General features: G+C 34.6%; 1 protein-coding gene across 1 annotated transcript in view; it reads right to left on the bottom strand.

The window, feature by feature from the left end:
* Window positions 1-10,549: 10,549 nt before the first annotated feature.
* Window positions 10,550-27,908, bottom strand: part of LOC129241304 (serine/threonine-protein kinase BRSK2) — a 64,242-nt gene continuing 46,883 nt past the window's right edge. The window contains exons 5-15 of the mRNA XM_054877554.1: window positions 25,951-26,166; window positions 25,172-25,371; window positions 17,763-17,987; window positions 16,694-17,286; window positions 16,303-16,461; window positions 16,071-16,237; window positions 15,867-15,971; window positions 13,822-13,897; window positions 11,056-11,225; window positions 10,828-10,964; window positions 10,550-10,634 (exon numbers count right to left, since the gene is read on the bottom strand). Coding sequence (XP_054733529.1) covers window positions 10,550-10,634; window positions 10,828-10,964; window positions 11,056-11,225; window positions 13,822-13,897; window positions 15,867-15,971; window positions 16,071-16,237; window positions 16,303-16,461; window positions 16,694-17,286; window positions 17,763-17,987; window positions 25,172-25,371; window positions 25,951-26,166 — 2,133 coding nt within the window. The remainder of the gene's footprint in view (window positions 10,635-10,827; window positions 10,965-11,055; window positions 11,226-13,821; window positions 13,898-15,866; window positions 15,972-16,070; window positions 16,238-16,302; window positions 16,462-16,693; window positions 17,287-17,762; window positions 17,988-25,171; window positions 25,372-25,950; window positions 26,167-27,908) is intronic.

Below are 27,908 nucleotides of genomic sequence, written 5' to 3'. Positions count from 1 at the left end.
ATTCTGGCAGCCATATGCTGACCACAGGCGTTGTGATTACATCCACCAGTACTCTCAGGTCCTTTCTGCTGAGTTTTAGGAGGCTATTTTTCTGTTTGGTTCGTTCAGAAAGCACTTGGCTACTCTGCACTAGTTCAACCCAGACCAACGTCCTCTATTGGTAGACCTCATGAAGTTGTCAATCGCTAGTTGAATCGATACAGAATTGACATCTAGAAAGGGTTCAGGGCGTAGTGGCATACTTGCAGAGCCTTCATTAGCCAGTTTATCAGCTAGCTCGTTCCCAGTAATACCACAATGTACAGGCAAGCAAATGAGAAAAACTTTGTTGTGTTTTGCAACACTGTTCAGTTTTGTCTTACATTCATACAAGGCATACAAAATCAATGTACATTCGTTCCGGTCGTTCAATTAAAAATATGGCTGCTGCAGGGAAAATCATTGAAGAATATCATAAAGCAGCTGAAAATGCGCTTACCGTCAAAGGAGTGCAATGTAAGGTTAGCACATCCTTTTTTGGTAGTTCGTGTAGTTCGGAAATCGGCTGTGGATATAGGCGCGATGTGGTTTCAAACAGACGTGTCTTGCAGCCAACGAGAAAATCCATTTACTACAAGGGAAATTTTGGGGAATAATAATTTCATTATAAACTGCAACTAAAATTCGCAACATTCTGTGGAATCATCACAAAAACTGGGTTTTGACGAATAAATCAGAAACAATTGAAGGCATACAAAACAATTTTCCACCTGAAATTACTAATAGAGAGCCCCGATCATGTTTAAGCACCAACGAAAATTGCCCCGAAAGGAGCGATATATGAAAATGTTCGCATGTTTAGAAAAAATGCCAATTAGTGGAGATAGAAATTGATGTCAAAATATGTGTTAAAACGGAACTCGTGCCTTGAGATACCCTGCATATTTTCTAATGTTCTGCTCATTTTCGCAGATGTGCACGTATACAATACTATGTTGGGAAGACAAATCCCAATTTTCGGCCACTTCTTTGCACAATTTTGCTAGCTCAATGAAATATCTTCCATACGAAAGCAGCTGCCAAACAGAGGGAAAAAATTATGCTTGAGGAAAACGTTGCTCTGCTCAAATTAATGTGGTTGATTAGGCGGCAATAAAGAAGTTGAAATATCACAACATCTGCAACTCATGGAAAATTTTCCTCACTCGTTTTCATTCAATTAATTTGCAGTATTCGATCACAAGGTTGTATTTGCTTAATGCGATATAATATTTTTAAGTGTACGTACAATAGGTTTCCTAAGTAATGCTGCCGCGTACGTATTGATATTTTATATTTATGTATTTTTCATTTTTGCGTTTCGATAAATTCTTTTTACCCTTTTTATCTTTTTTTCGCCATAGCATGTTTTTTTAGTTTCGATCATTTTCTTAAATGGAATATCAATACATATCTGCTCTCAAAATACTTTCTTGTTTAACTTCACTGCATCATTCCAATGCCAAGTTAGAGCGATTGTTTTCTTTTCTACTTTTTTAAATTACTTTTTTATTTTTTGACTACCTCTGTTTTGCTTCATATTTCTTATGCATTATTTCTTTATGCTGTCTCTCTATATAATCTACCACTTATATACTTTTCTCTGCTCACTTTATTTGTGATTGTGTTTTGTAATTTTGTCTTTTCCAATTTCAAGCGGAAATTCGTATGTATTGCAGCGTAAAAAAATAGTTATTTTTTTGCAAACTGAAATCTTGTTTAGTTTTTTGCAATAGAAAATTAGAATGATTAGCTTTGCTTTTGCGTTTGGACGGTTTTTTCGTGTATTTTTTTTAAATGGGTTTTGTTTTAACTGCGCTGAGTGCTTGCGAAGTTGCAAATATGGAAAATGTACCAAATATTAAATTATTTTTGACTAACAAAAACAGCAAAGAAACAAAAAACTGAAACAAAAAAGTAGAAATTTATAGAAAGCAATAAATATATAAAAATAAAATGTTTTAAATATATGGTAAGACATATAAAAAATTGCTTTGCTCTTTGCAGAACTTGTTCGAAGGGGTACCAAAATTGTTTTTAAGTAAAAACAAATATTTCAAAAAATAAAAAATAAAAATTATTTTAATCTAGTCCACTTAAACATGAAGAATTAAGTTATTAAAAAACAGTTTTTTTGAAACAATATAAAAAAATTCATAAAATTTATTTGGCATACTCTCACTATTATTTGGAGAATGTAGCAAAAATTAAGTTATTTTTGAAAAATCTTGCTTTCAAATTTAAAAAATGTACGAAAAATTAAGTTATATTTTTTCATATTTTTGTAAATTCAAATCAATTTTTGAACAAAATAACAGGTAAAGAAAAAATTGTGGGATTCAATTGATGATGAAATTGAGTTATTAAAGAAAAAAATACTTCGAAAAGTTAACAAAAAAAATTTCCACACGTATGTTTACAAAATTCCAAATGATTGAAAAGAAAATTTAAAAAAATAAACAAGAAATATATTTCATTTCTGTTTGGCGCTCAAACTTGAATAATGTAAGTTATTTTTGCAAAACTAACAGGAACAAGTAAGCCAAAAACTTTTGGGATTTAATTGATGCTTACAAAGTTCCGAATAATTTAAAAAAAAAAATTTATTTTTAAATGAGAAACGAGTTATAATTTTGTTTTAATTTGCTTTCAAACAAATTTGGTGCATTAAATGAAAATCTGCGTTTTGCTTTGCAAAACTAGTTCGATTAAATATCAGTGCTTTTTTTGAAACTCCTTGATGCGCATAGGGTTATAAATAATTGTCACAAAAAAAAAATACATTAAATTGGTAATAAAATCTTTTATTTTGCTGTGCCAAAGCCAGAAAAAGTAAGACAAAAAATTCGTAAAATTCATTCGAAATTTATATGTAAAGATTCAGATAATTGTCAAAAAACTAATTTAGAAAAAGGGGAACATTTTGTATTTCTTTTTTGTATTTAGGTATACAAATTTAGAAAGGTTCCCAAAAGCGCTTTTTTCTGAACACAATTTTTTATATTATTTAATTCCTGGAAATTATCATGGAAAGGATTTAAATGAAAATAAAACCGAGTCTTGTATCAATAAATTTTTTTTCAAAAGAAAAATTTTACAAATTATTTTTATTGATAAAAACTTTTGTAAAAAAGACAGTTGATTTTTGTTTTTAATTTTAATTCAAATAAAAAACAATTTAATTTTTTAATTTTTAAAAAACAAATTTTTATTAAAAAAAGATTTTTTAAAACTTTTCTTTAAAAAAATTTATTTTTGTTAGTTGTTTTCTTGTAATTTTTTGTTACAAAAAATTCATTCTAGATGAACAAATAAAAAAAATAATTTGAAAAGAAAAATTAAATTATATATATTTTTATTAAAAAGAATGTTTGTTAAAAAAATCCTGCAAAAAAACTTTTGTTGCATGAAATTAATTTTTGATGCACAAATTTTGGTTTTAAAAGAAAAATTGAAGAACTTAGTTTTTTGTACAAAAAATTAAAAAACCGCTTAACGAAAATTAATTTATTTTTAGGAAATTGTTTAGCATACATTTTTTTTTTTTTTTTCAAAATCCCTTATTTCTTAATTTAAATAATATTAAATATAATATTAAAAACAAGGCTTTTGAATTTTTTGTATAAAACAAAAATAATTTTTGTGAACCTTGTTTTGTTCCAAACAAAAAAAATTAAAAAGCTTTAGTTATTAAAAAAAAATATACAATATATTTTACAAAAATTAATCTATTTTTAACAAAAGTTTTTTAAATATTTGTTTTAAGAAAATGTATTATGTATTTTAATTTTTCTTTTCAAAAAAAGTACTGATGACGAAATATTTGTTTTACAAGAAACATTAAGGGACAGATACCTGAAAAATTAAAAAAAAAATTTTTTTTTTTTCATAAAATGTTACCATAATCCTTTAAGAATATGCCAAAACATTTTTAGAAAGTAAATTTAAGTATTTCTTATATTATAGATCGTCAACCGTGACGACTCTATTCTTTGCGTTCGAGCGCTGAGAGAGGTATAGTTACGTTGCCGACTTTAGACGGGTTTTCCTCAAAACTATATTTTTCGAATTGGCGTGCACGATAACTCGAAAAGTTATTGACCGATCTCCCTGAAATTTTGCACACATCTTTTTTTAATATTACTTGCTATGTGAATTTAAGTTTTCGTAAATTTTTCAAAAAAATAATTTTTTCGAAGCAAAAATAGCAGGAAAAATCGCCACAAAACTCTTGTTTTTAAACATTTTATTGCGCGAATTGTTTTTTTTTTCATTTTTGTTTAAATAAATTATGACATTAGTAAACAAAACAATTTTTGGTTTTTTGTATTCAGGTCACTGACTCCGTTGTTACAATGCCCGCCGATTGAGAAGCCCCGCTGCGAACTTCCTGGAAGAATTGAGTGTACATCCGCCATTTTAAATGATTAAAATAAAAAAAAATATATATTATTTTAATGGTTAAGTAAACTGTATGACAATTTTGAAAAAAAAAAATATATTGACTTCTTCATTTTAAACAATTCCCTTAAGAAAATATGACCGTTTACAGGTAGGTATCTGTCCCCTTAAAATAATTAAGTTTTTGTAAACAAAGAAAACTGCGTAACAAAAATTAATTTCACTTTAACAAAAGTTTTCGTCATCCTAATATTTTATGGGAAAAACCTAATTTATTAAAGTTTTAAAACTTTTTTGTAGAAAAAGTATAATATATTTTTTTTTTAGTTTCCTTTTGCAAAAAAAAAAAAAATTTCTTAGTGAAAAATTATATTAATTTATTAGAAAACAGTTTCTTAATTTTTTTGTTTTGCAAAAACTTAAGTTTTCTTAATTTTTTTAGTTTTTTAATTTGTTCATCAAAAATTCATACTAAGAAAGTGTTTTTTTTTTCAAAAGAAACATTAAAATTCATAATTAATTTATTGCTAAAAAAAGTTTTCCTACAAAATTGTTTTAAAAACGTTGGTTCGAATTAAACTAATTTTTTGGGTTGCTTTTAAATTTTTAAACAAAAAGTTTAATTTTGTAATGTTCTTTTGAAACAAACATTTGTTCATAAAAATTAGTATAAAAAGTACTAAAGTACTCAAAGGCAGTTTTAAAAAAAACGTATTTTATTTTTGTTAAAAATTTTTTTAATTTTGTGTCAAAAAAAATTTATTTAGATGCACAAATTTTTATTTCAAAAGAAAAATTTTAAATATTAAGGTCAAAAAACATTTAAAAACTACTTAAAAAAATTAGTTTATTTTTAACAAAAGTTTTTAAATAAAAATTAATTTTTTGATGAATAAATTTTTATTTCAAATTAATATTTTAAAAAATTAAGTTTAAAAAACATAAAAATTGTTTTAAAAAAAATTAATTTATTTTTAAGAAAAGTTTTTAAAACATTTTTTTTGGAAACAACAGCAATAAATTTTTTAAATTTTTCTTTTGAAAAAAAGATGCTTCCTTAAAGAAAAATTGATGTTTGTTAAAAAGGTTTTTAATTGTTTGTTAAACGAGTTATTTTGTTTTAAAGGGTTTTTAAATGTTTTATATAAGAAATTAATTTTAATAAAAAACAAATGTGTTTTTGAGTTTTACTTATTTATTTACTCGCTTATTTTTTTTTATGAGTAGAAAAGTTATATAGCAATATTTCGGTCCCTGATATTAATTTCATTTCTTACTGATTTTTTTAATATCTATGAGTACTATTTTTATATAAAATGAAACAAAAACAATTTACGAGTTTAATTAAATTAAAAAAATAGAATTATGAGAAATTTGACTTTCATAGAATTGAATTTTGTTACATTCCGGGTTGTAATAAAAAAGAAATAAAATCTGAGGCAGGAAATGCTATTAATGTGGAAATTAAAATAACCAAATTCACTTTTATATAAATGTTGCGCATATTTTAAAATTTTGGAAATATATAATAAAAATTACTGTCAACTTCTATGGCATCCATTTTTTTTTTTTTTTTTGTCAATCTACAATATATACGAATTCCGAATAGTAATTACATTATAACTCATGACGAAATGCTTGCATTTATAATCATTTAATGCTGCTTAGCGTTGCCATTTAATTTAATTCATATGTCGTGTGATTTTTACAAATAACGGTATAGTTTATAGTACACTTTGTTACAAATATGCTTAGGCGGGCTTTTAGTTTAATTATTTCATGAAAAGCTAATAATTTTACAAAGAGCACAGTTCGCCATAAAAATATACATACAATACAAATCAAATATTGATATACATACAGATGAGGTTGCAAATCTACGCTGAATCTGGACTTTTGTGGTTTGAATTCACTGTCATTTTGTAGTTGTAAGCGCAGAAGATATTAGAAACTTAAATGGAAACTTTCAAAATGAGATTTCATTTAATTTTATTTATTTATTTTTAGTTTTTTCTATGAACTTTTTGTTAATCAATTTTTTTGAAGTGCGGAACTTTGGAACACTTGCCGTTCAATTCATTTTTCTAACCAGAAGTGTGCGCGCACATTTTATATACACACATTTTCTTAAAAAATTGAAATTCATGACTATCACTTAAATGAATTTAAAAAAATTATAAATTTTCATGTAATCCTTTTTAAAATTTTATATTCATATTGAAAATCAACTGAATGTAGCTAAGTGCGTAATCACTCTAAAAGTAATGTCCCATTTATCTCTGCGCTTTCCTAGAAAGCTCCAACACACTCATCATCAGCTTTCATCAAAAATAGTTGCTATTTTCTTGCTCTTGTTTGCTTTCGAAATCTGTGTTTCTGTTCTAATACTTTTCTTTAGTTTTCAGCTCAATTCTAAATTCAATTTATTTAATACTATATGTCAATATATGCAAGTGCATATGTACTTATTTTCGTTTGTGTGTGTATCTACTATTAGGTGTGCCCTTTTTTAACTATTTGCATTTTTTAATCAAATTTCTTTTTCAACTAACTTCTACAAATTTTATTAAATTTTTCTTTTTAATTCTTAATCTCTTGCATTGTCGAAGATTTTCTTTTTCTTACTGCATATGAAGCTACAAATATTACAACAGTTAATGATTTTCTCACGCAATTTGCTTTGGTTTTTCTTTAAAGTTTTTTTTTTAGCAAAAATGTTCGGCTCGGCGGCAACAATGTTTTTGTGTTTTTGTATAGCCAAGGTCTAGGCTATTAACAGAATATAAGCAGAACGATAATAAAAATTGATAAACTGGAAAAAGCTGCTGTGCTGGTTAAGCGAAGTTTGAAAAAGTTTGAAAGTCTAGCTGAGTAAAATTTTAGAGCTTAAATTACCGAAGCATATTTTTGTTTTTATTTTTTATACTTTTCATATCAACGTCACATACAAATTCTGCTTTTGGGCAGTTTCTAGAAATTTCAATTGGTAGGAAATGTTAAGCAGGTAAAAGCTCTCGGTTAATATAAGTGTCTATCTATGGGCAGTTTAAATAAAATTCACGTCATTTTTGAAAGCTTTGCTTAATTAGAATTTTTTTGAGTTATTCGATCGTTTGAAGTTTCAAACTAAAAAAAATTCTACAGCTTGCAAAAGTTTCAAAGTTTGCTTCGAAATGTTCTTATGGGTTATTGGATTTTTCAAAGCTACAAATGTGGTAAGGTAACCAGCTTTCGAAAAATGTTTGGTTTGCTTCGAAAGCTTTTTGGCTTATTTGATTTTCAAATCTATACATTTTATAAAACAAACAGCTTTCAAAAGTTTTCAAGAATTGCTGGCTTGCTACGAAAAGCTCTTTAGGGTTATTTGATTTTTCAAAACTAGAAATTTGGTAAAGTAACCAGCTAAAAAATTGCAGGTTTGCTTCGAAAAGATCTTTTAGGTTGAAAGCTGGTTTCTAAAAGCTCTTTTGGGTCATTTGGTTTTTCTAAGCTATAAATTTTGTAAAAAAACAAGCTCTCAAAAGTTTCGAAAAACTGTTCGTGTGCTTCGAAAAGCTCTGTTAGGTTAATCGATTTTTCAAAGTTTTAAACTTAAAACAAAAAAATAACATGAACAGTGAGGGAGCAAAATATTGAGTAGCTTATAAAATATATCGGGCGCTTAGACCATGCAATTGAGCTGGCTAAAGCTCTATAAGTAATATTGAGAAGTGTTTAAAATTCAAAATTGAACATCTTTAAAGAAAAAGTCTATTTTATTTCACATATATTTTAGCAAATGAAAACTTAATAAGCTAAAAGACTTTTTGAGGATTTCTGTTAAACTTGACATGTTTTAAAATACGAAAAAATCAAATTTCGAGCCCATATACAAATCCCTTCTTCTAATACTTGGAAGAAAAAAAAAATATTTTAAAAGCTTACCGCTTACTACAACTTTTTATGTTAATGGCACGTTTAAAGGGCTAAGCTTAAGCTGTCAACACCAAAATTTGCAAAGTTTTTATAAAGCACACTTAAACGGCGAGATTAAGTTCGGGGGAGCTGTGCTAATATTTTTGCTCATCGAAGCTCTGGAAAGAACTGTTTTAGATAATTTCATTACACGTACATTTCATGATATTTTCCATTTTAATAAATGAAAAGTTACGAAAGCTTTGCTTAGTCAAAGCTCTTGTTTTTAAGTTTTAAATGTATCAATGAGTACTTAGCCAAAGACTTAAAAGCTCTTACAAAGCGCACTTAGGCCACAGGCTTGAGTTTGAGTGAGCTTTTTTAATGTTTTTCGAAGTTTTTCGAATTTGCAAAGTCCTTGAATTACTACTCACAGCAGCATTTAGAGATAAACGCTTGTAAAGCATATATATATTGGCATAATTTCATCATACCGATATTTTAACTAACCCAAGCTCAATATAAATAAAGTCGTTTGAAAGCTTTAGTTAAATCTAGCGTTTTCTAACAGCCAAAACTTTCAATATTTTAAGTCACTTACAAATCTTCTCATCGAAATATTTAAATAAATTAACCAATTTTGCTTTAAAATCTTTGCTTAGTTTTGAGCTCAACCAATTTAAAGGATGTCATTAACAGTCGCTTAGCAAACATTTGAAAAGCTATCGTAAAGCAACATACTCCGACGAGCTTTAGGTTGTGAAAGGTACGTGAAAGCTATTCGAAAATTTTAAAAGTCTTCAGAAATGAGCTGCTGGTATGCCTTTTGATTTAGTTCGAAACGTTAGTGAAAGTTTCCGCAATACGCATGAATTTTAGCCAGTTAAGTTAAGAACGCATTTGTATATTTACTTTGCCATTGCCTAGAACTGCTTATTAAAACTCTGTTTTATCTATAGCTTAATTTCGTCAAAGATCTTCAAAATAATATCCAATTAGAAAAATTGTTGATGGTCTGAAGTAATATCCTGTTTTTTAACCCTATTTTGAGTTATTAAACATTTTGCCTCACATCCAACGTTCCGTAAATTCACACTTTTTGTTAGCATGCGATTTTCCTATAAGCAGTTATACAGCAAAGGTTTAAGTAAACTATAAAAAGCTCGCTCATAAAAGAAGCTCATGCATCAGCTAAAAAGCAGTTCTTAAAGCAAGTGAAAGCCCTTGAAGCTTAACTCTAAGTTAACTGTCAATTTTCAACTACGAACCGTGTGAAAGCAGATGAAACGTTGCAAATAATATTAGTAGATCACTCGAAGGTTCAATTCAACTGGTGAAATGATATTGTCTTACAATTCAAACCTTGCAATACCAGGAACCAAAAACGCTTCCACCAGCAACAGCAACTTTTTCTAAGTCTTATTGAAAACACACAAAAATTTGTTATGCCTGCCTTGGCTGTATTAGAGAAAAAAATGTAAGAAGAGTTTTAGCTTTTGCAAAAAAGCTTCAAAATTGCGCTGAACTGGGGTTTAAGGTATTTCAAAAACAATCAAAGTTCTATGCTAATTTTTATTGGTAAATGAATGTAGTAAAGCACTTATATGATTTTTGCAAGTAATAAAAATGTGCGAAAAACAAAATGAGCTCAAGGATATGGAGGTATTTATTAGATTATATTTATATTAAGAAATCGCATTTAACTCAAAAATTATCAAAGCTTAAATAATAGAATTGCATTCGAATAAATAAAATTTTTATTTTAATCAAAACTTTTTGTACTTAAATCAAATTATTTTTATTGAGTGTAACAAATCGTATAAAATTCATAATTTGTGAAAATGCAAATGTTGGTAAGCTTAAAGCTACTAAGCATACATATAAATGTGAAAGCTCCAAAAGCTGTAAAGCACTTAATAATTTTATAGTGATGGGATTACGAGCAACAAAATCTTATCATAAGCAATTATTTTCAATGAAACAAATCAAAGCATTATTACGAGTAAAATCAGCCAATTTTAGCATTTTTTACACAATTTCAGCCCTATTTACTGTCTATTCAAATGTTTTAATTTATTAAATGATACTATTGTTAAGTAACTAGTAATTGTAAGACTGCAATTCGATATATGTAGTTAGATTTGCGTTTTTTCTTCTTTGCTTTATTACTTTTTTGGTTGGTTTTGGAAAAAAATTACGTTTATATAAAAATGTAACTAAATCAGAGAAATAATTCTCATGCTATTGCACTCCCTGACATTGTTGTCGCCTGACGATCACTCTGCAAATCACGATTGCGTTCATGCTGTTCCGTTTCGGAACTGTGAAGAGAAGAGAGTAAGTAAATATTTTATATAAAAAAATATCATACGTGATAAGGCGCCAAGAGAGCAAGAGAACCGAAAGAAAAGGCAACAAACATTTGTTTTTTATTTTCAATTATTCCATTTCTTTCTTTTCTCTTTCACACTCACTCTCTCTCTCTTTCTGTCTCTTCTAAATCACACTGCTTACTTTGAGCGCACTGCTATTGGACTTCCGGGCAAAATGTCAGCTGGCGGCGCATTGTTATTGTTTGTGGTTGATGCACGTCGGCCATTGCCCGATTTGAAAACAAATATCGAGTCATTTTCAATTTCATTCTCAATCTGCTGAATATATAAAAAACAGGAAATGTTGAAGTAAAGAAACTCTCTTTTATATTTTATAAAGAATTGAAATTGGAAAGCACTGCTAACTTACTTGACGTTTATAGGACAGACGTTCGCTGGAGACCGAACCGCATGAGGAACTCTCTGATACGGCTTGCGTAACGGTAGCTACTGTGGGTGGACTACTCGGTCCGGGAAAACGTTTCGAACAAACTTGCGATTGTATGTGTTCACAGATGCGACGGAAACGACGAATGTTACCTGACAAACGAAAGGATAAGTAAAAGCAGGCTGATTAGATAGCTATTTAATATCAGGTACAGGATGCACAATTGAGGATTGAATTATTAAAGATATAAAATCGTATTCACGAGGAGTAATAGAAGTTATACTGTATTAAAATCTTTGTTCATGTGATTTTTAACTTCTCTTAAAGAAATCATTTTATTCCTTATAGAAAGTGTAGTGAGCTAAATTCCCCCAAAAATGGATCCCCCTATTTGGTATGTTCGTTCAAGTCAAAAGGGATCAAGTTTACTAAGATTGTCACACATTTTTTCTTGGGGAACTCAAGTCCTCGTACCTAGGAAAGTCGATGCTAATTACAGTTTGAGTCAGAAGTAGTAATTTTACAGAAAATGCGCATAACTTTAGAATTGCGATTTAGAGAAAATTTAGAAGAACGATTGAAGTCCCATGCTACCCTCATATGGGCACAGTTTTCGCAACAAATTTCATTAATTTGAGAACTTCAAAGTCAATTTTCAAGCTTAAATATCTTTCTCCTCTGAGCTCCTGGCTTTGCAGTTAAAACACAGGTAATCTTGAATGTTTTTTCAATCCTAACGGCTAATATTTCCAACGATGAAATGCCAATTGCCAGCCTTTTCCTAACTGTACGAGGATTTCCGTTTATATTATATTTTGCGCCCAATACTAAAAACGTAGTAAAATAATAGTAAAGGAGGCTTTCTTGTTATTCAAATTTTCTTCTTGTAAGTCAATGCACTTCCGCATTCACTCGATCCAATTTTCAAAGCCCTTTTGCCACTGCTAAGTGGATACCTCACAACAAGTTGTTTAAAGGCTTCAACAGCTTGTTTGGGCGTTGAAAAACGTTGGCTTCTTATTTTGTTATCTATGCTCAGAAACAAAAAGAAATCATTAGGTGCCAAATCAGAAGTGCAAGGTGGATGATCCATTAATTCGATCTTTTGAATGCTCAAACACTCTCTTGCGTGAGCCGATACTAGAGAGCTCACATTGTTTTTGTGAAAGAAGATTCGTCTTCGGCGATTGGTTTTTCTTATTTTTTATATCCCTGTTCACTCCGCTCGGAAAAATATAGTATCCACAAAACTCTTCCGTCGTACACGGTTCCGGGCTATTATTTTTGCGCCGTCCCATGTGTTGTTGGCATCTGCTAGTTCGCGCAGTATCGACCCTCCCCAAGTGTTTTTTGGTCGACCGCGGCCCCTGCTCCCTGGCGGGATCCAGTTCAGTGCCATTCTCATATTGCTACCTGGTGGTTTTTTAGGGGTGTGACCTATCCATTCCCACTTTCTCCATTTGGTTTGCCATAGGATGGGTTCCTCATTCGTGATCTCCACAGCGCGTTGTTGCTGATAGTATTCGGCCTGAAAATTCTATAGATAATGCGAAGGTATTTGTTGAGGAAAGATTGTAGCCTCTGTGTGATGGTGTTCGAGACCAGCCATATTTCACTTCCGTACGACAATACTGATTCCACACGTGAGCTGAATATTCACAGTACAGTGCGCCTGGAGATTTGTATTCGCCCGAACGCCGCCCTTGCTTTGTTTAGCCTGCAGTTGACATCTTCATCAGCTCCGCCATCTGTCGTGATAGTGCAGCCGAGGTAGCAGAAGCTTTCCACAATTTTTTCTAAATTCGCCGAAAAAAAATTATTTCGTTAGTGGCACAGTTGCGGCGTTACAAAAAAAAAAGCAGTTGACCATTTGCTTTGGGTTACTTCCTCCGCGAACAACTTTTATTGGATTAAGCTCCTCTTGGAACACCTATACCATCGACAGCTGTTTTGTTTCCAGTTTATATTCATAGATCCAGAATTTTCCAACTGTTACGACTTTATTGACGTGATTTCAATTACCGCGGCTGAATTTCTTTAACATTTCTTTACATCAATCGATACGAGTCCTTTTTTGGGCAATTTCCAAATTATGCACTATCCAACGAGAGAAAATCTTCCTGACGTCCAAATGTTAATATAATATTGAAAATATGCTTGTCCCGCTAATGCCCAAGGATGCCTCTATCACGTGATATGCCCCATGGTGCTATGAACTGGCGCACAGCATCGATTCTTTCCAACAACGAGATTCCCATTGCAACTCGTGGAACTCCTAGAATTCGTTTTGCTAGCATTTCACACAGGCTAAGTGTTTCATTTTAACGGCAAAGCTCGAAATAAGTTGATCAGTGCACTCCTGCCTCGCTAGTCCACGTCGAAAGTCTTAATAAATCAATGCACGGAAATATTCACCAGTTAGTTCCATCTTTTGGCCGAGGTGAATTTTTGAACTCACTGAGAAAGGACCAAATAATACTTGTAAGCGAAAACGTTATATGAGAGTTTATGCTAAAACATACTAAACTTTTGGATACAAATATCAAATTGGGGGTCATCACACGTAGTGTTGCAAATTCGCAAAATATAAAAGGCAACCCTCTTAACATGTTGCTCGTAAATTAATTTGCTTGTGCTTTATTGATAAATTCCCGAAATTATTTATATTTCGCTAGTAGCCATGATCTTGGAAAACTTTGTACACTTTAAGGACGCCATTTAAATCGCTTGTGTAAATTTTTACCTTACCTGATAATAGGGTAAATGTCAGTGCAAACAGCATATCCGAGATGTCGCCTTGTTTACAAATTGCGCTTATATCCACCTGAAGGAAGAGAATATTAAATAGATAAACATACCGGGTTCCTGGGTATAAGGTTGCTGGGAAAGTCATCCTATACACTAAGGAATATTGCTATGGTTTTAACTGTCAGGGCTTGGTTAACATTTTTTTTCATGATTTTCTATTAATTTACATACCTTTTAATTCAAGGGTGATCAGATTGGAGGTACTTTTTCCAATAAGCTTTTTTTAACAGATCACGCGTGACTCCTGTCAAGCTAAATACATAATTTTGTCCAGTGTTCATTGACATTTCATCATGGAAAGTCTTACTACTCAACTCTGGACCATTTTTGGCTTAGTGGCTTCGTCAATAAGTGAAATTTCCGCATTTAAACTGAAGGGTAACCTGAAGACATTCAAGAACAGCCATTATATCCATAGAAAACAACCGTTTGGTGCGGCCTATGGGCTGGAGTAATCAGCGGTCCATATTTCTTCAAGGACGAGGCCGGCGCCAATGTAAATGGTGAATGGCGAATGCTATCGCGTCGTGACTTTTTGATGCCGGAAATTTAAGTCGATGTTCTCCACAACATCTGGTTCCAACAAGATGGCGCTACTGTTCACATAGCCCGTGAAATAATGGAAACAATGGATTTACTACGTCGTCGCTTCGGTGAGTGATTTATCTGTCGTCTTGGATCAGTGAATTGGGCGCAGAGATTGTGCGAAATCACACTTCTGCACTTTTATTTGTACATAAAAAAAAAAAATAAATAAATAATTGGCGCGTACACTTCTGTTAGGTGTTTGGCCGAGCTCCTCCTCCTATTTGTAGTGTGCGTCTTGATGTTGTTCCACAAATGGAGGGACCTACAGTTTCAAGCCGACTCCGAACGGCAGATATTTTTATGAGGAGCTTTTTCATGGCAGAAATACACTCGGAGGTTTGCCATTGCCTGCCGAGGGGCGAACGCTATTAGAAAAATGTTTTTATTAATTTTGCTTTCACCGAGATTCAAACCAACGACCTCTCTGAGAATTCCGAATGGTAATCACGCACCAACCCATTCGGCTACGGCGGCCGCCGCTATAGTCTACATGCTTTGTGTATAAACCAGCTTCGATTGTGTCATTGGAAGCCAACATTACTAAGGTCATTTATGAAATATCGACCGAAGTCCTCCAGCGAGTCGCGGGTCATTCAAAATTGCTGTTTACGGATGACCGAATTACGGCATAGTTGCGCACTACATTTTAAAGAGATTCTCTTTAGAAGATAAATGCCATGAACGGTTCTAAAAATAATACAGATTGCCCAATCCATTTGAATTTTCATTGTTTTATCTTAATTTAAAAATTTATCACCTTTGAGAAGCAAACTTAAAATCGGTCTCTTGAACTAACATTGGAAAAAAAGTGGGCATATGAGCAAAAAAAAACTTTTTCGATACAATTTTTAAAACTAAATATCTCTATATTTTGGACATCAATTCATACAACCAAATAAAGCTGTGCTTAACCAACCTTCACTGCCGCCCGTAAGTATACATCTTTGTTTTTGATTTAATTTGCCTAGCAGACCCCTACACCTCTCAAAGGACTTATGAATTAGAAAACTTAAAACGTACACTGCGTGCCTAGCATAAGCATGAGGACTGGGTATGACACAACGCATCACCAAGCTTTGCTCATAAGAGCGACTCCGCGACTCACCGAGCCAGTAGGTTCAATAATTTTATCCACAGCTGTTTAGCCATAGCACACAGGTTTACGCTAACTAACCTTATAAGCTGATAACCTCGATAAATCTACTCATAAACGAGCTTTAATGAGCTCTAGTACGCACTCAATCTAAGGTTTCACGCTCTCCCTAGCGCTTAATAATCTCAAATGATCTAAACAATAATACCGTTAAGTATCTAGGACGACTCTCCGAGAATCTTTTATATAAAAATAAATATTTACTTTGAAAGGCTCTTTATAAAAAAAGAAGTTTGCTCTTTACCTGAAACTTTACATGCCTTTGAAACATGACCGGCCCATTTCCATTGCGTTTATATTCTACACGAAATGATGTGGGTGATACGACACTATGCGAAAGTTCGGCCATCTAAAAGTGGGCGATGTAGGGTTCAGAGAAACAAAATTAAATGGTTTGTTTGAAAGTTTTCAACTTAATAATAAAAAAAAATTGTTCTTCTATACGCACCGACAAGAAAGCATGTATCAGATGCGCCTTAACGGTCGCTATCGGTTTGCCTTTGACTAAAATCGTAAAGGTTTCGTCCTTTTCCGTTGTTATCAGATTACCAAACCAAGAACGTTTCGTCAATTCCGGCGACGATTCGGGCGTTAAATGCACCTCATCCGCGGACACTGAAATGAGAAAATAGGCGGCAGGTGTTAGTCGAGAATTTGATTACTCGCCGTCACGGCGTTACCTTGCAACTTTCTTCGATGAAAACGTGGACTGCCCAGAAAACTATTTTTAATGTTTGTGAGACGTGTCTTCCAAAGTTGGCCGCCGGGCGCATTGCATGGTGAACCAGACATTACTGGCGAACTATTGTTCATGAGCGGCGATGTAGTAGGATTCATCACTGGAAGACGAAACGGGATGGTGGTATTAAGAATACGCAAAAGGATTTTCATATTTTTGTTATTTTTAAAGGAAATGACTGTGACAATTCTGTTGAAAAAATCAAGCGAACTTTGATGTCAAAAAATTTGAATTAAAAATTTACACATCACACTGGTCTCACCGTTAAATTTGAAGTCATATAAATTTATAACTAATGACATTCTAACTAAACTTCAATTTTGCTTCCTTACCGCTATTCGCCTCCGGGTCATGAAACATGCTAATCGCTATAGTTGGTCCGGAATTGGCACGATGATGCACTGCTGAACCACTGCAACTGCCACCACCTGGACTACCGGGCACACCAACACAACTGACCTGTACCGTCGCTTGACGCTCGTTACGTGAGTCTCTGCGTTCGCGTACTTCCCGTGCTTCACGCACCGCAACAACATCGTTCCCACTGCCACCTCCACCACCACCACCACCTCCTATGGCTCCTCCACCGCGATCACCTCTATCGCCACCACTACCACTGCCCACACTAATAATACCCTCGACGCCTGTTTGTGACGAGTGTGAGGGTGTACGACTTACAGACGGATGATGTTGCACCGAACCGGAACGCTCGCGGCATTCACTCGAATAGGTAGAGTGACGGGACGAATGTCCGGCGGATGTGGCTGCAGGCGAGGATGGACGTGAGATTGCGTTCACTTGTTGTTGCGCCGAGTTAATGGGCGAATTGCAGCGTGTGGGACTGTGATATGACGAGGAACGCACCGAGGAAACCGAAGTGGGTGATCGACGCTGGTGATTACGCGAACTGCTGTAGGACCGGAAGCTGTGGTTGATTTGGTTTTGTTCGATAGGATTTTGTTGGATTTGCAACAAATGAGCGCACAAGCGAATGACGATGACGGACGTCGTGTATTTGTGGATGAAATAATACGAAACGTAAGTGTACAAATGTATGTATGGGGATGAGTTGAGTGCGAGTAACGAAGCAGCAGCAGCAGCATGCAAGAAAAACATGATAAACGGCCAAAACCGATTAGTAAATTGACTTCAGCGAACGCACATTTCGTCAATATATTGAAATTATCTTAAATTTTGTTGTAATGAAATAATTTTAAGCTCAAAATGATTGAGTATCACATTTGAGTGAGTTGGTCTGTATGCACATAAAATCACAGTGGTAAAATTAATATATCAGCAGCAAAAAATTGCGCAAAGCCAACTGCAACAATTTGCTTAAACGCAGCTATGAAAACTTACTACATACGTACATTTAAGCCACCTTGTAACTTTAGTACTCACTTGAATGCTTGCCGTCGTGGTGTTAGCGGCGAACCTTCCGATATTTGCCCATAACTGGGCGAATTCGTACCATTTATACGACAAGTATCGAGTCGTTTTCTGGGCGGATCCACTGCATCTAATTCACTACGAGATTTTTGAGCGATTTCATCATCATCTTCCAAGGCAGGACGCCTTCGTTTTCGATCCAAGAGTAGAAAATAAATCACTTTTTCGGTGTTGTGACTAAAAGGGAAGGAGAATAAATAAATTAGACTCAAATTGAAGACGAGTTTGTAAATAAATTGTAAAGCAATCATTTTTCACAAAGGGTATCTGACAGGACGGCATTAGAATAAAAATACACCTGTAAGCGCTGGCTTACGTACTCGTATATTACACAAATTTGCAAATCCACCCAAGCGTCGCTACGCATATTTCTCTAGATCAAAAAGTTTCCGGAACAGCCGCCAGGTAACACTGTAAGTCATTTGAATTGAGTTCGATTTGTTTTGTTAGGTAGCCAAATCTGGGACTAACATTCCACAGAAATTTGATCCCTCAAGATTTGCAAAAGTTCCGCCGTCTTGAGTAAATCGATCTCTGTACGTGTTTTCCATTTATTATTTATTTTTGAAAATAGGTTTGAATTTGAAAAAATGAATTTGTATTGTGTTGTATTGTGTTGCTGCAAAGTTGGTCCCAATGAAGCTGCATTTGATGCAAAAAAAAGGGTGTTGCATGGATATCGCCAAAGATATGACTTCCGATCCAATATTCATCAAACGCATCATTACTGCAGATGAAATGTGGATTTATGAGTACGAATGCGAAATTCGTGGTTCGTATGGATATCAACAGTATTGACCATCATCAACAATAGCACTACAATTTGTACAGACCATTGCTTCCACAACTGCGGCTCTCTACTCCGATCGATCCTCTGTTACGCTTTCCCAGTTCGCAATCCCCATTGTCCGCAAGTCGGCTGAGACCTTAATAATGCAGCGATTGTTTGGTCTCCCTGGAGCTCTCCGTCCAACCAGTTGCCTATGGATCGCTACACTGGCAGCTCTCCATTTGCGTATTCTGTATATGTGCGCCAGCCATCTGATGCGTTAAATCTTTATAGAAAGTATTGGGTTTCTATTTTGAATTAATGCTCCGAGTTAGTGATTGTAGCTTATCTGGTATGTTCCATCATCTCGGCAGAAGCGACCAAATATTTTTCGTAGTATCTTTCTTTCAAACCTCGGTACTTGGTCGTTTTTTGTTGCTTTAAGTACCCATACCTCGCTGCTGTATGTTAGTTGGGTCGTGCAAGGGCATCATTTAAACTTTTGATAGCAATCGAGACTTTCCTGTGGGAAGTAATGCTTTCTTTTCCGCGCTTACTCGGTCATTTATTGCCACGGAAGTGGCAGCCATCGAATTCTCCTGATATAGCTCCCCGCGATTTGTTTTTTGAGGAACGAGTTTAACAGCTGAAAGGAAATAATGGAAAAATCGAAGACGGCTCTGATTGCTATGCCGAAAAAAAGGCACAGTTATGGATGGGCGAACATTTTTTCCAAGCACTCAGGCACTATTGTGCATTCTGCTGGGGGCAAAAAGAGGACCTAAGGGATCCCGGTGGTCCAGAATTTTAAAACAATCGATTTCTTTTGATATTTCGAGGGTATAATTTTAAGAATATTCTGTCAAATTTTTGGAAGATATTTCCAGTATTTTCGATTCTACAGTCGTTTCAGCAGGTAGAGTCAGATTCGTCACGTGGCCACTCTCAAAACTTTAAACTCAATTATCTCAAAACTATTTTTTACAAAACAAAAAAAAAAAACTGTTCAACCGAATCGTCTGAAATTTTAAAATTTGTTATAACGTGAATATCTAATTATAATATGTACTAGAATATATTAATATTTCAATTATATCATATTTTTTTGATTAATAAACTGGAAAAAACCCGTTTTTAGAGTGTCAAATTCAACACCGCGCCATTTTGTCAATTTTTTATTATTCTAGTAGGGGGACATAGCTACAGTCATACTGATTAATCATTTTTTTAGTTTTGGTGTTTCAGATAAATAGAAGAGCCAAACTGGACAACACTGTCCAGGTCCAATTTTTCGGCAGGGTCAACTTCAGCGTCATTTCTTAAATTAGGAAATTAAAAAAATAAAATTTTTTTTTTCATTTTTGTATATAAAATAAGTTAAATAAAAAGCCTAAAAAATGTAAATATCGTTTTTCATTTTTTTATTGTAAAAAAAATTCCTGGAAATACCCTAAATTTTCGAGCTGTAGACGTTTGGGAATGGTCTTCGATGTTACTCTGTAAAGTTTCCATATCTTTTCAAGAATCTTATCAGTGTGTCGATACGAGGAGAACGCAGCTCGCCCATTCTTAAAACACCCGGCCAAAAAATTTGATATCTTAAGCATAGTACTAAGTTCGCGTTTCACCTGAAATGGTGGTCAAAATCCATATAAATTACATTGCCGTGAAATATGCGTGAAATTTCTTATACACCTCACGGCCAAGTAGCACTCAGTTCACGCCGTGAAAAAACCGCGCAATACCTTTTTTCCACAACTATTTACAATTCACATGTCACTTAAAATTGAGCGAAAACTGACAGTTCGTTTGTGAGTGAAATACCTGAGTTCGAATACTTCGAAGAGATGGAATTTTTAAGAGAAAGGTCTTCGCAAAGAGTGTAAGTAAATCTCCTTTATATAATTTTTGTGTCAGTATATATGTATGTTTATTAACTTTTTAAAAAACCCTTTTTCACCAAAATGTGCCAATTGTTTCTGAGGCGATGCTCATATTAAGGGTTTTCCAATAAGAGGTGTTATTTTGATAAAAGATCAATAGTTACGTTGCTTGTGTGGCACGTAGCGCCGTCTTGTTGAAAATAAACAAATAAACGTAGTCCAGATCAATACCACCCAATTCCGGCTATAAAAAATCGTTAATCATTTCTCGATAGCGCAAACCATTCCCCGTAACTGTTGCTCCAGCAGTGAATTTTAATAATTTCAATGCGTTGTTTAAGCGTGTAACGTTACATTTTTATTAATGGCGTAGTTTCTACTTGTCAAATATCAAAAAATGACAGCTTCAAAAGTGACATCTACCGAAATAGTGGGCTATTTAAAATAACACCTGTTATTGGAAGGCTATTTACTAGACGATTCTTCTCAATTGGCAATCAATGCTTCTAGCAATATTTCACGGCAAGCCAAATGCATGTTGTTGGCGAAATTTCACGGCTGTGGAGTTAGTTGTTGTTGTTGTAGCAGCATAAACATTCCCCATACTTACATACGGTGAATGCTGCTGGAGTGACAGTCCTTGGCCGGATATAAATCCGGGTCGTTTCGGTAACGTAGAACCGACTGTCGTGGAAACGCTGTGGAGTTAGTATTAGCCTTTAGCGGCAGAGAAAACGCTGTGTCTATCGTCATTCTCCAAACAAGATGCACACCGTGGATCGTGAATGAAATAAGTGCATACTTGAGTATGAGATTCACTCACAAACATTCAATACTGCATCAGTGTTTGGCAGTTAAAAAGACTTCCTCACGCAACGAATAAAATGACAAATGCTTAAATATTGCAAATTGATTCAAGCACAGACAAACGAGTATTTACCAACATTTTGAAAACCATAGAAGCCATATTCAATTTGTAAACATCTATTTGTATGTGCCTAGTCTATCTCTAAACTTCAGAGGCAACCCTAATATTTGTCCAACCAAAATCTTATTATCAGTTCATACAAGGCAACTTTCTTACTCGCGCCTGTCTATCAACTCATTCGATATCGTTGCAATTCACTTCAGATTCTGCAAACACACATTTTACCCATTCATTGCACATGGAATGAGTTAGCATTTTGTATGTCCGTAGTGAGCATCTTTTGGAAAATACGCATTTTTTTCAACTAATTTGTTTTTGCAGCTTATTCTGCGATATTGCTTGGTTCCATTGTCTCAACGACCCAGTAATTAACTCACTAATTGAAGCTCTTCAGCTAATAAGTTGATGCTGAGATCGATGATTAAGGCGCATATTTTCAGTAAAATTATCTATGAGTAAATTCATTAATAAGTAGGGAACGAACATCAATTATTACTATTTAGTGTGCAGAGGGTAGATTATTGCGTTATTGTGACCGATACGAGGGGTGCCTTTTATATGTCGGGATTAGAGAACAAAAACAAATTTTAATATCGAAAATCACTTTATTGTTTTTCAAAATATTCTCCATGAAGATCTATACACTTTTGCATGCGTTTGAACCAATTGTCGAATCACTTTTGCCACTCTGAATGAGGTACCTCCAAAACATGCATTCTGAATGCCGCAACCGCTTCTTCAGGTGTCGAAAAACGTTGACCTCTCAGTTTGTTTTTTACGTACGGGAATAAAAAGAAGTCATTCGGTGCCAAGTCAGGACTATACGGCGGATGACCCATTAATTCGATGATTTGGGTGCTCAAAAATGCAGTTGTTTGAGCTAATGTGTGAGAGCTCGCATTGTCCTGGTGAAGAGTGATCCGCCTTTGGCGATTGGTTTTCCTAATTTCTTGGAAGACAACTGGCAAACAAATGGTTGTGTACCACTCAGAATTTACTGTTCTACGTTGTTCTAGTGGCACGGTTACGACATGTCCAGTTTTTCCGAAAAAACAGGCGACCATTTGCTTGGAAGTGCTTCGTGCGCGAACAACTTCAACTTTTGTTGGATTTGGCTCATCTTGAAACACCCATACAGTCGACTGCTGTTTACTTTCGGGCTCATACGCGTAAATCCATGATTCATCACCTGTCACGATGTCATAGACGTGTTTCGAAGCCCCGCGATCGTATTTTTTGAGCATTTCCTTCGACCAATCGACACAAGCCTTTTTTTGAGCGATTGACAAATTGTGTGGGATCCAACGCGAACAAATTTTTTTGACAGTCAAATGTTTATGCAATATTGAATGTATGCTGGTCCCACTAATGCCTAAGATTGTCTCAATCTCACGATAGGTCACATGACGATCTTGCAATATCAGTTCGCGCACAGCATCAATGGTTTTCGGAACAACAACTGATTTTGGACGACCTTCACGAAATTCGTCTTGGAGTGAACTACGACCACGATTGAATTCACCATACCATCGATAAACACTGGTCCTTGATGGAGTTTCATCGCAAAAAAATGAATTAAGTTCATCCATGCAATGTTGCTGATTAATCCACGTCGAAAGTTGTAAAAAATAATCGCACGAAAATGTTCACGATTTAATTTCATTTTTGGACCGAGATGAATCTTTTAAGTTACTGTAAACAACACAAATAACGCTGGCATTTCAAAACGTTCTGAGTACGTAAAAGCCAAAAAATGTCAAACTTTGCGATACAGCTGTCAGTTGCCAGATTGCAACACCAGGGTTGACAAATCCCGACATATACAAGGCACCCCTCGTATTTATTTTCATGGTACTTTGGTGTAATATTTAAAATTTCGGCTAGCGCATTTTTCTCCACGCAAGTTTAACTCCATAACCCTGATACTTGCTCCATATTTGATTCCATATTTTTTTGGCTTGCGAATACTTCTTTCATCCAGTTTTTTCTTTCGTAAGTTTAATTCATTAAACCAGAAATTGTACAAAAATTCTAGTAACCACCGTCTGGCTCTCGAGTTATTCTTTCACTCATAAGGGGAATTCTATAAAGAAGACATTTTTTGTTTCATTGACGAGTTTTTCCCTTGGACCTGAGTTCGATTCTATGAGCCAGAAATTGTATAGGAGTTTAATTCGCAACTTTTGTTTTGTTCGTGTGTTGAACTCTATAAACCAGAAATTCTTCGCTTGATTGGACATTTTTTGGTTCTTGAGTTTTTCTTTCACTATTAAGTTTAATTTAGTAAACAAGAAATTCTGCTGGAGTTCTATTTACAACCGTTTGGCTCGCGAGTTTTTCTTTCACTCATAAGCAAAGTTCTTTAAACACTTTGTTTTCGATCTAACAATTTTGGTTTTTACATATTTCATATTTCACAACTGAGGCTGATTCTATAAGCAAGAAATTATATTATACTAGGATTCTCTTCGCCACTTTCTCGATCCTGAGTTTTTCTTTCCTTCGCAGGCGGAATTATGCAAAACAAGACATTTTTTGTTGCATTTACAATTCTTGGCCTGCGAGTTTTTCATTCACTCCCGAGAGTGATTCTATAAACCGGAAATTGTACTAGGATTCTCTTAATAAATTTTTCGCTCTTGAGTTTTTCCTTCACGCGTAAGTGGAATTCTACAAACGAGAAATTTTTTGTTCGATTTACCATTTACGATTTACGACTTTTCTTCCACTTATGAGTGGAATTCTATAAGCCAGAGTATTTTTTTTTAATTTCTTCTTGTGAGTTTAGTTTAATGAACCATAAATTTTACGTTATACGACAGTCGTTTGCAAAATCCGCGCGTTTTCCCGCTAGGAATTTCTTCAAATTGGGGAATGAACAGCATTCGAGGATTCGAGGGAGCCAAGTCTGGAGAATAGGGGGATGTGAAATGAGTTGGAAACCTATTTCTATTCATTTCCTCGATTCAAACGAATGTGAAACACTAAGAAATATACCGATCTGGCTGAAACTTCGTTCATGTTGTTCGAAGAGATGGGACTAACTAAACCTCGATACACGCCAGTAGTGACATCTCTCTCACTTTGCACGGACTATTCCAATGACCCTTGTATATGTATACGATGGAACGGAGTTTTGCTTTTGCGAGCCGAAGGACGACGCCCATCCGGCTACATAAGCTGAATTTATATAAGCGTTTTTTTGGCTTGCGAGTCTAATACCTTAAACTCATTTCACTTTTTTTGCCATGACAGTTTTTCTTTCACTCATGAATTTGTTTTTATAAGTCGGAAAAAGTAATTTTTTTACACTCCTGAGTTTAATTCTGTAAGTAGGAAAAATTATGTATATTCGCGATTTTTTTTGTGCGAGCTTTTCTTTCACTCCTGAGTTTAATTTAAATTTTATATTTGCTTCGAATTTAGTTTAGAATAAATCGAACTATAAAAATTCAATTAATTTGTAATAAATACGAGTATATTCCGGAATCGAAATCTCCAGTACCATACGGCAACTTGAATATTTCACTGAATAATTTTTACAGTCAAAATGTCCTCTCTTTCCAGCACAAATGCGACATGTCATATAACCAACAGCATGAATATTCTATAGTACACAAATATATTGAATTAAGGCTCATTATTGAACGCACTTCTAAGCACCTATCCAATGTACGCGACATGGTGCCATAAGCCTCCTAACCGTCTACCACAAGTCGCGTTAATCGCCGCTTGAGGTCAATCCCCAAAACACAGATCCGGCCACACGCACAATACTTACTTCGTACTCAATAGCTCCTGTATGAGTTTTTCCTTTTCCTTAAAGCACCCTAACGAGCAAATCGCATTTAAGACATCCGGATCCACCGCTGAGGCGGAAGGTATGACATGCGTTTGCACCACCTCCATCATCGGCAGCTCCAACTCCAATTCCCCTTTGCCGCCAGCCGTAACCCATGGATGGCGATTTATCTCGGACAACTGGAAGATGAAATGTTTTAGCAGCATTACAATTTACATAAACACAAAAAAACATGAAAAATGTGCGAAATTGAAGAAGAGGAAGTGAATGGCGTGTAGAGAGGAAGTAAGTGGGAGACTTAGGAATGTAAATGCAAATGATTGTAAATCAAATGCTCGAACTGTTTGACAAACGAGTGCGATTGGGAATTGACTGGTGACGACTAGTGCACACACACATACACGTGATTTATATACTAGTATAGTTATGTGAAAGCTCTCACACATCCCCGTACATAAATGCACACCAGTCCGACGTGCAATTGCCAACAAGCCAACCAAGTCAATAATAAACTATAAACTCCGGCAACGCAATCAGTGCTGCTGCCGTCAACAATTGTCACTTTAATGACTGACTGCCTGACGATTTATTGTGCTTTGTTATTGCTTAGCTTGGTCGGGGGTGTTTGGAGATGAGTCAACCACCCTCGGCTTCATGCATGTCCTCGTGTGCACGCATGTTTATATGTACACACACACATATGCATAAACTTAGGTACATATACACATTTGTCTGCAGTTACGCAGCTGATGACTCACCGTCAGTCGTCGATCCGGATTCACCTCAATCATGCCGCGCAACAGACTCTGGCAGTCGGGCGGCACAAAGTGCGGTATGTGAAACACTCCTCGCTTCACTTTCTCCAGCAGTTGGCGCAAGTTGTCGTCATCGAAGGGCAATGCGCCCACCAATAGCGCATACAGGATAACGCCACAGGACCAAACATCCGCTTTACGTCCATCGTATTTTTCACCCTACAAAATTGGTAACGCAATAAAATAGAGGAGAAAAGAAGAAAAAAATTATATGAAAGTAAAGTAGTTAGTTTTATTGTGAATGCATTACTTTTATATTTCCGCCATTGCTGACTGGTCATATTCATATGTAAGTATTAGGGATGTTAAACCCGGTGTTTCGGGATTCCGGCTTACAATCCCGGAATTTTCGGGCTTTGTAATTTGTAAGTTTGTAAGCATATTAAGGCAGAAAAATTCCTTTTTGAAGCAAAAACAAAAAACATTAAATTTAACTATAAAATTAAAATATTTCAGTCAATGCTGACTAGCCATGTTTATATTTAAGTATTAGGAACATAAACTCCACTGTATCGGGAGCTCGGTTTACAATGCCACATTTTTCGAGTCCCGACCGTGCATAACCATCCGAGTAACCCTTACGGAAGGCTACTATTCGGCAAACCATCGGCGAAATTTCAAATAATTTTACATTACTGGATGATACTCGACCGATTAGATCCGGAGTAAAGAGAATAATCCAGCTGTAAATAAGAGTTTTGCCAAGGACCCGTAAAAATCGATTTGGCGGCGATCTTAACAATTTGGCCTATCTTATGGCACTACTTGGGCGGTTTCACACAAAGAACTTGGTTTGAAAGCACATAAAATACAGCTAGTCCAAGATTTAAAGCCGACTGATCTTCCAAAGTGTCATAATTTCAGTCTTTGGGCTCTTGAAAAACTACCCGATGATCCACATTTTGGAGCCCGAATATTGTTCAGCCAAGAGACCCATTTTTGGCTTAATGGCTATGCCAATAAACAAAATTGCCGTATTCGGGCTGAAGAACAACCCGAAGCCATTCAACAATAGCCATTACGTCAATTGAAAGCAACGTTTTGGTGCTGCCTATGAGCTGGAGGAATCAGCGGCCCATATTTCTTCAAAGATGTGACTGGCAGCAATGTAACAGTAAATAACAAACGCTATCGCGTCATGATAAACGGCTTTTTTATGCCGAAAATTTAAGTCCGTAATCTCTACAAAATTTGGTTCCAAAAAGACGACGGGCGGCGCTACTTCCCATACAGCCCGTGAAACAATGGATTTACTACGTCGTCGTTTCAGTGAGCGATTTATCTCTCGCGCCGGTCCAATTAATGGGCCACTAAAATCGTGTAAAATCACACCTTTCGACTTTTATTTGTGGGGGTACGTAAAGTCGAATGCTTTGTGGATAAGCCAGGTTGAATTAAGGCATTGAAAGCCAATATTACTAAAGTTATTCACGAGATGTCGGCCGAAATCCTCCAGCGAGTCACGAGTTATTCAAAATTGGTGTTTGCAGATGGTCGAACTACGGCGCAGTTGCGACCAATATTTGAAAGAGATTATCTCTAAAAAATAAATGGCATGAATGGTTATACACAAAAATAGTAAAGATTTTCCAGTGAACTTGAATGTTCATTGTTTTATTTAAATTTAAAATCCGATACCTTTAAATTGATCACCCTTTATAACCTAACCTAATCTAACCGCAAGCCCACTTTACTACTTTGGCTGTACAAGGGAGACGAATATGATATAATATGATATTTTCCTCACGGATTACTTAAGTCCCAAAATCTAAAATTTACTTTAGTCTCTATGCTAAGAGTTTGGAATGGCTTAGCTAAAGTTTAGAATTTAATATTTTCTTTTATTTTACAACGATTTTTTTGCTGTTTGGCAAAGGTAAGTATTCAATCGATATAACTCT

Source organism: Anastrepha obliqua, chromosome 3, assembly GCF_027943255.1.
Source record: "Anastrepha obliqua isolate idAnaObli1 chromosome 3, idAnaObli1_1.0, whole genome shotgun sequence".
NCBI classification, from domain to species: Eukaryota; Metazoa; Arthropoda; class Insecta; order Diptera; family Tephritidae; genus Anastrepha; species Anastrepha obliqua.
This window is presented reverse-complemented; position numbering and strand designations above follow the sequence as displayed.